The sequence below is a fragment of the Euleptes europaea genome, chromosome 11 (assembly GCF_029931775.1).
Source record: "Euleptes europaea isolate rEulEur1 chromosome 11, rEulEur1.hap1, whole genome shotgun sequence".
NCBI classification, from domain to species: Eukaryota; Metazoa; Chordata; class Lepidosauria; order Squamata; family Sphaerodactylidae; genus Euleptes; species Euleptes europaea.
In genome coordinates this window covers 10751190-10761702 of record NC_079322.1, presented here as the reverse complement: position 1 = coordinate 10761702, position 10513 = coordinate 10751190, and the positions used below count along the sequence as shown (strand labels likewise).

Below are 10513 nucleotides of genomic sequence, written 5' to 3'. Positions count from 1 at the left end.
CAGTTCTGTAACCTAGGGCACTATCCACCAGGAAATGGGCCAGTATGCACCTCACTGAAGTTTTCTGGAGCGCCGCAAAAGCACAAAGGGGCTTACATAGGAGATCTTCCTGGCGGATTGCACCCTTAAGTACACAGACCACCCCCACTTTCTCGTTGGGGTTCAGGACATCAATACATCAGTATTCTGTACTTCATATCCCCCCAGAATAACCTCACAAATGGTCTGTACCCTCTAGATCTCCAGTGATTACTTGGGTAGCTGCAGTGCTAAAGATAATAAAACTTGCTTGATTACAGAAGCGGTGACTTCAGCATATGGCAATTTAAGCCATTAAGTATCTACCACAACCTTTTCCTTTCTTGCTATTAATTTTTATAGATTTAGAGTATGCATTTCAGAGTTTTAATTGCTTCTGCTTTTAAAGAGGAAAAAAAGGGGTAACGTCCAACTAAAGAGTTCAGAACAGCTGCATGTTTTTAAACTGCGTGATGAACAAAATAATATTGTGGTTCAGATACACAGCAAAAAGTGCTCGGTTTTGCCCCTAAACACACTTTTGTGTTAATGCAGGACAATAAAGTGTTTGTATGCTTATTAACCTGCCAGTAAGGATAGTTTCATTGGCAACGGTTTAAACAATTTGGAGGTGACCCTCCAAATCCTTGGCACAGAAGCCGTGTAGCAGCCTGTGAACCAATAAAAAATAAAAAAATAAAAGGAACACACAGACAATAAACTACAACTTATTTTGGCCTCTAATCAAAAGGAAAACAAATATATACTTCTTCTCGGAATTATTTTCTAAGAATGTCCATAATCAATAGATAAGGATGTGGGTGACATTCTGTAACTGGAGAATCCAGTGCTCAGACAAGCAGGGGGACCTGAAATAAAACAAAAAATAATAACAATGGTTATTTTTGAGCATAAAAGCTAAGACAGCATTACATCAGCCTATAGAAGAAGAAAAAGAGATGGTTTTTATATGCCAGTTTTTTCTTCCTTTTTTTTAAAGGAGACTGGAAAGATCTCAAGCCTCCTCTTCCCTGACTCAGACAGTTCTTCTCCCTACATGGTCTCCATGTTCTAGCTCACCTGTGGCTCAGTCCCTGTTTCTGCTGTTCACATCAGTCTTCTCCATCATCCCCACAGAAATGAGGATCATCGTTCTAGAGAAGTGGTTCCCAACCGTTTTCGAGTCGCAACCCCCTTTTACAATTGCCAAGTAACCTGTGACCCCCACCACATTTGCATAAAGCCATAAAATGACATTTTCAATAGGATAAAGAAAACACATTAAAAATAGATTTTTCAGAATATAATTCCAACGTAATATTTAATTAACTAATTTCATTAAATAATTAATTAATATTTAATGCGATGGTTGTGCTTGCATCTGGGTAATCAGCTTCAAAATTCGTGGCTGAGTGTTTTGTTTCTAAGTGACGTTTGAGTTTTGAAGGTTTCATAGATTCAGCACTGAGAACAACATTGCACAAAACGCATTGTGGCTTCTCTATGCCATTGCTGATCAAGGCGGTAAAGCCAAATTTTAGATAGTCTTCTGAATATTTACGTTTTTTTCTCAAACTTTTCAGGCCTCCCAAAAGAAAGGCACACTGGAAGGCCAGAATAGCGACCACGCTGCAGTCGCCTTTTAGTCTCCCTCCCCATTGTCGCCTGTTTTGTTTTCTTCAACCTCCCGGCCTTGTTGTTTCTCCCCCCCCCCCCTCTGGGGAGGCAAAGCAAGGTCGCTGCCGCAGGAAATCCTAAGGACATAAGAAAAGGCCCGGCTGGATCAGACCAAGGCCCATCGAGTCCAGCACAGGGGCCAAACCAGGTGCCTCTAGGAAGCCCCCCAAACAAGACTCTATCCTCCCAGGAGCCAGGGAAGGAAAGCAGGAGGAGGAGGAAGAAGGGGGGGGGGGAGAAGAGAAGTTGTCTCCTATCCCCGCCTCCTCCCTCCTGTGATCCCAGTGGCAGGAAGGGAAGGGGCAGACCGGGGAAGGAAGAGGAGGGCGGGGAAGGAACTGCCTGCTTGGCTGTGTGGAAGAGGAGGAGGAGGAGGGGCCACCGCCGGGCTGCCGAGGTTGAGCTGAGCGGCGGTGGAGACGCTGGGGCCTTGGACCCGGGAAGGAGAGGCGGCAGCGGAGGAGGAGGAGAAGGAGGGGAGCCGGGAGGCGAGCGGGAGGCCGGTGCCCCCCCGCCCTCCGGAGGTCGCGCCCAGCTGCTGGAAGGCGGGCAGGAAGGAAAAAGCGACCAGCGATGACCCCCCAGAAAACAAGGGGGTCACGACCCCCAGATTGGGAACCACTGTTCTAGAGAGACATAACAGGAAGGGAAAATATTTCCGTACTGTCTTTTGAGTTGCTTTTATTATATTCTTCATCAAGATAAAGTTCTCTGGTCTCCAAAACTGGATAACACATTTTACCTCAGCAACAGAAGAAAAGCATACATAATGGAAATCATTCTGATCAGAAACTGTACTGCTTGAACAGCTCTATCTCCCTGCTGTGTTTGACACCGTGGTTTGTAAAGTGTTATGATTTTATGGCTGCAGTCCTGAAAGGTGGGGAGGCGAATCTCCTTAGGAGCCAGTATGACCCTGCGCCAGCGTAGGTGCCACTTTATCATGGAATAAAGTGGCACCTATGCCAGCATGGGGCAAACATGCCGGCATCTGGGAGCCACGGAGCTCTGCCAGCCCCCGCCACCAGCGCAGCCACTCCGGGAACTAAATCCCAGAAGAGAACACCCGTGCCAGCATGGGGGAGGTGTTCCCAGGGGCAGAGCTGCCTTTGGGCTGCTTCCTAACCCCATTTGCCCTGGGAACGCCCCCTTGAGATGCGGCGCGGCTGCACCACCTATTATGTAGGCACAGCCTTGCTTTGTTCAATGGGGCCTCCCCCCTTTTTGTTTTTAATTATTTTAAACTGCGCTTTCCCCCTCTGTGGCTGCCGGGAAGCGTTGGAGGAGGTGGCACAGCTGTACCGCTCCCGGCCACTGCGTATCTACCCCCCTTTCAGGAATGGGCTGCTCTTTAGGCTTCCAGATTTGCTGGCTTCTTCGGGTAATGAGTAATGATTTTCTGTAGTTTGTGCTTTCTTAGAAAAGTAATAGCATTTGCTTTATTCCTTTTGTGGGTTTGTTTTTCTTTACAGGGCAAGCAGATAAGGTTACATAATATTTACACACTTATGATAAGATTTGAGGTGGGAAAATTCCATCTGCATTTGCGAACACACACAAGATCTTGTTAAGATACACTCAACTTCCTGGGAAAAACTGGAAGAACATTAATGTCAAAGAAATCAACTATTTCTGTGTGTTTCACTAGAACTATTCTGAAGCAAACTTGAGGGCAGCTTTTAAACTGGACGTTAAGAACCTGAGAATCAACCCTGGCGATCAATGGGGCGACAGATATCGCAGCCAGATCGCCCTCACATCCTTTTGGGAGATGTGAAGAAGAAGAACATAAGAAAAGCCATGCTGGATCAGACCAAGGTGTCAGGAGAAGGCCATGAGGATAGTATGTGGTAGTGTTGTTGTGCTGCTTCCAGGTGCTGTTGTGCAAATCTCCTGTTTTCTTACACACGAAGAAAGCCAGTGCCGAATAGGGCGCAGTGGAGGGTTGGATGAAACCGCGAGCCAAGTTCTTGTCTAAGAATTCGTGGAGCACCGTCTGTTCCGTAGGACTCATTGGGTAGATCTTACTCTTTGGCAGTTTTCCATTCCCCACCACTTCAATAGCACAGTCCGTCCGGCGGTGTGTGGGGGGGGGGTAACACATCACACTCCTGCACATTAAACACGTCTGCAAAGTCCTGATATTCGGGCGGCACTTGGGTCGGACTGGAGGTGTCCGAGGCCAGGGCAGGAGTTGGTTTGATTACGATTTTAATGGCCACTTAATATCGGTGTAACTCACACAGCGGGCTATTGAACGTTAAAGTCTCAGCTTCCCAGTCTATGGTGGGACTGTGTCCTTTGAGCCAATTTGCTCCTAACACCACAGCATATCGAACATTGGGCACAATAGTAAAGTTGATTTGTTCCCAATGGTGGCCAATTCCCATCGCCACTCCGTCAGTGCGACGGTCGACTGCCCCCCCCCTGAAATCACTGCCATCCATTTGAGCAAATTGAACAAGTGCCAGCAAAGGGACTGATTTCACTTGGAGCGCCTTAAAGGTGGTTTCGTTAATTAACGAGCGGGCACATCCAGTCTATTAAGGCCTTAACTTGTAATTGAGGACCTTTTCTATAATGTCGTAATATCACATCTACATACACAGTCTCTTCTACTTCACTCACCATGAAAGGAGCCTCGGGTTTCGCAGGAACACCTGCGGAGGTCTGCGGTATCGCTCCTTCTACCGCAGACCCAGTCCGTTTTTTGGCTGTTCGAGGGGAGACTCCAAGTGAAGGGCTGGGGAGTTCCAGTCGCCACCCTCCTCTGAAGAAGCGGAGCTACCATACCCAGGAGTAGTAACTGTAATCCTGGACCCAATGTAAGCTCTAGCCCTGCGGCAAACCCATAAACAGTTTTCAGCAGACAGAAAATCCACGAAAGCAGTTTTATTGGTTAGAATTGACAGGTTTCAGAAGCCATATTCAAAAGGACACTAGTAAGGGTCAAAGGCAAGGCACATAGCATATATGGGAGAGCAAAAGGAGATAACCAGTTACCCAGGCAACCCCCCCTCCAACAGGCAGGAAGGAGCACTTGGCGATTCCCACAGTATGGGAATCTATGAAGACTAAACACGCGGCTTAGACTGGCCTTGGACAGAATAGCACAACAGCACCTGGAAGCAGCACAACAACACTACCACATACCATCCTCATGGCCTGCTCCTGACACAAGGCCCATCAAGTCCAGCAGTCTGTTTACACAGTGGCCAACCAGGTGCCTCTAGGAAGCCCACAAAGGCTATCTATCAATGGTAGATAGCTGTAAGTCAGAATTCCTAAAGATCAGAGTGGATAAAAATCAATGATTTTTTTGGAAAAATCAAAACAATCAGATTTTTTAATTTAAATTGGATTTTTAATTTAAATTGGATTTTAAAAAATCAAATACTTTTTGAGTAAAAAATCTATCTAAAGATAGTTTTCTAGTTAAGGCACATAGTCGAAAGGTTATTTATCATGAAATAAAGATTAGTTTTTAATTATGTAGCATGAGGATGTATACATGCAATGTTTAAATTTTGTGGTAAATGAATTCCATAAATCCATTCACAATGTCATGCTCTTCCAGAGGTTTCTTTAAGATTATTTTTGGGCAGTTTTTCTATCTAGACGATATTATCAAAGATGTTAGCTTTTTCAGTTCCAAAAACTGTGAATTTGTTTCTGCAAAGATAGCATACCTCTTCTTCAAAGCAGAAATGTTATCAAATAAATGGCCATAATGGTTTTTCTGGAGATGGCACACATTTTTAGCACCTTGTCCTCTGGCAGAATGAGGCAGTTCGAAACTGTGTTGATGACTACCCCTAAATGTCGGAGGTTCTGTGACAATGATAGCTGGCTCTTTTTGTAGTTGACTAGAAAGCCGTGGTTCGCAAGCATCTTCAGTACTAAGATCGTATGGTCCCTGCTCTGTTGTTCTGAGTACGCACAAATCAACAGGTCGTCCAGATAGGGGTGAATCCTTATGCCCCTCTTGTAAGCTACCATGAATAAGGTTACCATGACCTTGGTGAACACTCATGGGGAGGATGTCAAGCCAAAGGGAAGGGCCCAGAATTGAAAGTGTTGACTGTGGAAATGGAATCGGAGGAACTTGCGGTGTGATGGATGAATCGGAATATGGAGGTAGGCCTCCGTGAGGTCTACTGAGGTAAGGTAATCTCTTGGTCTCAGTGCCTGAGATTGACTTCAATGTCTCCATTTTGCACTTCTTCTGATGGACGAATTTGTTCAGGAACTTTAAGTCTTTTGGAAACTCAATGCTGTCACCCAAACCAATGCCTACCCAATTCCTCTGATCTCAGATCTTTTGGGGCAGTTAAAGGAGGGATGCATTTTTACCAAGTTAGACTTGGTCGAAGCCTATTATAGAATCAGAATTCGAGAAGGGGACGAGCCCCTCACAGCCTTTTCCAGTTGTTTTGGTATGTTTGAATTTTTGGTGATGCCTTTTGGATTGAAGGGGGCTCCGGGGGTCTTCATGCAACTCATCAACGAGATACTATATGACTTGTATAAAGGAGTGGTGGTTTATTTAGATGACATTCTTATTTACTCTAAAACCATGGATGAACACGTTGCCCTGGTTAGGGAAGCGTTACAACATCTTAGAGACAATCAACTCTACGCTAAGGTGTCCAAGTGTGAATTTCACCAAAAACAGTTGACTTTTCTGGGCTATATAATTTCACACCAAGGATTCACAATGGACCTGGAGAAGGTACAGGCCGTAATCAATTGGGAACCACCCTCAACTCGTAAACAGGTTCAAAAATTTCTCGGATTTGCAAATTTCTACAGGGGGTTCCTCCCAAACTTTGCTCAAATTGCACTACCCATCACAGATCTTCTTAAGACTAAAGGGAAGGGAAGTGCAGCCATCCTGCCCTCGGCGAAAGTGAATTGGACACCCCGGTGCCAAGCTGCTTTTGACAGTCTCAAACGACTATTTACCTCCGAACCGGTATTGAAACACCCTGATTCTGAACAAATGTTCACAGTACAGGTGGATGCTTCAGACGTTGCAATGGGGGGTGCATTACTACAGCGAGGGAGGGACGGTCAACTCCATCCGTGCACGTACTTCTCAAAGAAGTTCGCGCAATCTCAGCTCAATTGGCCGGTCTGGGAAAAGGAAGCAGCCGCAGTCAAGCATGCCCTCACGGTGTGGAGACAATTTTTAGAGGGTTCTGAAGTTCCTTTTGAAGTGTGGAGCGATCACAGGAACCTGGAAGTGTTAATGGGGGCTCGTAAACTGTCCGTAAAACAGGTATGCTGGGTGGACTTCTTTGCCCAATTTCGCTGAGTATTAAAATATGTGCCAGAAAAGCAAAACTTGCTGGCTGATGCTTTATCTAGACTGCCCTAATACCCTACCAAGATTGAGCGCCCCACCGAGTATCTCTTCACTGCTGCTCAGAGGGGTTTACTGCCCACCTTGGCAGTGCAGACCCGGCTCCCATTGCAGTCTTCGCAGAGGGGGAAGCCCAAAGCCCGACCACGTCAGTCGGTCCGTCTATCCCACTCTCCATGCCGACTCTGGCTCCACCCCTCATGCAATCCCGAAATGCCAGTCCCGAAAAACACGGGCCCGTCTGCCCAGGCGATCCAACCGCCTAAACCCCCCTGACGACGACGACATCTTCTCCTGCGGCAAAACCCGCTAGCATGGTGCCCACAATGCCGGACATAGAGGGGCTAACCGATTCCTTTAGGGAATCTCTCCGCCACAGTTTCCAAGCCGAATTCTCTGCGAAAACCCTCCCAACTCTTCTAAATGAACGCGGGGGTTATTGGTATAAAGATTCCAAGTTACACACCTGAGGTACTGCAGAGGGAAGTTCTGCATCTGGTTCATGGGGCCAAAACCGCAGGACACTTTGGTTTTCTTAAGACTTTGCATCTACTAAAAAGACAATTTTGGTGGTCGGGCATGCGAACTGACGTGGATTCGTTCATCCGCAGTTGCCCAGTGTGTGCTGCTGCCAAGAGACCCCAGGGCAAGCCACCCGGATTGTTGCAACCTTTAGAAACCCCCACCAAACCCTGGGAAGTGATTGCAATGGATTTTATGACTGATCTACCCCTCAGCGTGGGAAAAACTTTACTTTGGGTAGTCACGGACCTGTTCTCGAAACAGGTGCATCTTGTACCTTGCGCAGGTATCCCTTCTGCCCCAAAACTGGCCCGCCTCTTCGTGACGCACATCTTCCGATTGCACGGATTTCCGCGCAAGGTGGTCAGCGACCACGGAAGTAGTTATGTGGCTAAATTCTGGAAAGCTTTCCTAAAATTGGTTGGGGTGGAACAAGGACTGTCAACCGCCTTCCATCCCCAAACGGACGGCCAAACAGAATGGGTGAATGCTGTGTTGGAATGCTACTTACGTTGTTATGTCAATTACCACCAAGATGATTGGGTAGAACTGTTGCCCTTTGCTGAATATGCTTACAATAATGTTGTGCACCAGTCCACTGGGTTTAGCCCTTTTCAAGCTGTGTATGGACAAGACTTTGGCCCCATTGGCCATATTGACATGTCTGGGGAGGAGAGAGGTGCAGATGTGGCTGCCTGGGTACGCACAATTCAAACAACCTGGCCGTGGTTGATAAAAAATCTTGAACGAGCCAAGAGCAAATATAAGGCTCAAGCTGAAAAACACCGGTCACTTGGTAAAGATTACGGGGTGGGAGACACAGTTTATCTGCCCACCAAGAACCTACGGTCGACCCGCCCATGCGGCAAACTCAGTGCCAAGTATGTGGGTCCATTCCCCATTTCCCGCATCATCAATGATCAGTGACTCCCGAAGTCTGATCCGTGAATTCCATGATGCCTACCCGCACAAGCCAGCGCCCGGAAAATGAAAGGGAGGCCTTTGGGGGGGGGGGCAGAATGTCAGGCCTAGCCTGTGCAGTGTACAGAAAATGCCAGGCATGGTCTGACAGAGGATGTTGTGCTTTCTCCAGGTGCTGGCCAAGGTCAGCTCTACTGCCAACTATTTGTTTTGACTCTGGACTCTGGACTCTGGACTCTGTGAGAATCTTACCTCAATGGGAGGGGGGTTGCCATGGAATCCTGAAATGTTCTATGCTCTCTGATATAGGCCCTGCACCATGCTTGTAGTTTTCATTAGTGCTAACTTGAATCCTAGCTGCTGTAAACCTGTAGATCTTCCAATAAATCAACTCTCTTTTGGACTACTTGTCTTCGGATGTTGTTTATGGGATTGTCATGGGACAAGTGCTTACAGAGAGACCATTGCTGTCTTTCTTTGGAATGACCTCAGAGTGCTCTGATAAGTGTCGTTGGTGTGTCAATTTGTGGGTTTGTTAAGTTCTGTCTTATATATTTTCCTAAACAGTGTTGTTTTCTTCTTTGCTTTATATTCTCTTGTAAGTACAATAAACTGCATGTTTTTACTGGTACCTGTTTAATGTGATGTTTGAGCAAAGAATGTGTGAAAGGTCTGTCTTTCCTATCACATCCTCTGGCTCTTGCTTTTGGTGAGTAAAGCACCCAAAGAATTTCCAATTATAAAAAGAACCGAGACAGGGGAGAAGCAGGAAAATTTCTCGCATCAAACTCCAATCTAGGTAATACTACCTTAACCAGATGGAAAGTGATCACAGGGCAATAAGTTAAACAGGTTAAATGACAGCAACCAGAAACACCACCTTAGTGGATAAAAGAAAAACAGGTTAGACGCTGCCATTATACCGAAGGTTTAAAGCATAATGCAAAGAATAATTAGGGCATTAGCGTAGGAAAAAAATGGACTAGTCAAGTCCCTCAAACCATTAGCAAACTGGTGTTGCAAATATTGAATAAGAATTAGTCGGGAAACAGAGGGCTGAGATGACCACCAGATGTGCTTGACGGGAATAACAGCCAGGCTAGTATCATTTAATGAGTAATGACACACCCCATATAAAGGTGAAGTAAGAGGTTGCAAACCATCTGACCCTGATTATTCAAAAAACTTAGCCCACTTGTCAGCATAAGATGACCATGTGTGCAATATGCATAATGCTGTTAACAACCTTGTGACTCTAGGTAGGTCCTGTTCTATGGTTGAGATGACCATGCCACCCACTGTAGTGAAGGGACATTGTGGCAGAGAAGGGGCTATACCCTGATCAGCTAGTCTTCTTGAGAAAGTACCCCAAATCCCCATCAAAAGTAATCTACAGATTGGGAACACAAAACATTGTGGCCAATAGGGACTATGAGCATCACTGGTGTCCTGGGTCTGTGGAGCCAGGGAACAAAAATGCAGCCTCAAAAGAAATGTGACCAGTGAAACTGGAAAATCTCCTTGAAGGCCTCATGGCAGCCAGTGTTCTGTAGGAAGCAGGGACATATTGCATCAGCGCTTGAGATAACAGGACTCTACCAGGGAAAACCCCCATTCCCTTAAAAGGGAAAGCAGGGAACATAGAGTGAGGGATTACTTGTGGGTTGATGAAACCTGTCTGCTTGGGAAATCTGAGAGTAGACTTCTCCCACCACCTGGACGTCCAGGAAGGAAACGTTGTGCTGCTAGGTCCTTTGCCGCAACCGGAAAAACCTGGGACAGCAGGACAGGGAACTCTCCCTCATGCTATAGATATTTACGTTGCCATGCTGTATACACTCATAGCAGTGGCTGAAAAAAGGTACAAAATGGTACCGGATTGTCCTGACTTCCAGAAGAAGAATGTGATCTCATGAAGGAAAACACTCTTGCACAAGTGCTTGTGAGAACCTTAGTACTGGAGAGAACACAGCACAGCTCTGGATATAAGAAGACTATGTCTTCAGGTGT

At 46.3% G+C, this 10513-nt stretch overlaps 1 protein-coding gene across 1 annotated transcript in view; it reads right to left on the bottom strand.

Annotated features, from left to right (window-relative positions):
* Window positions 1-790: 790 nt before the first annotated feature.
* Window positions 791-10513, bottom strand: part of COBL (cordon-bleu WH2 repeat protein) — a 255876-nt gene continuing 246153 nt past the window's right edge. The window contains exon 16 of the mRNA XM_056857870.1: window positions 791-887. Within this exon, the coding sequence (XP_056713848.1) occupies window positions 870-887 (18 nt within the window). The 3' untranslated portion in view covers window positions 791-869. The remainder of the gene's footprint in view (window positions 888-10513) is intronic.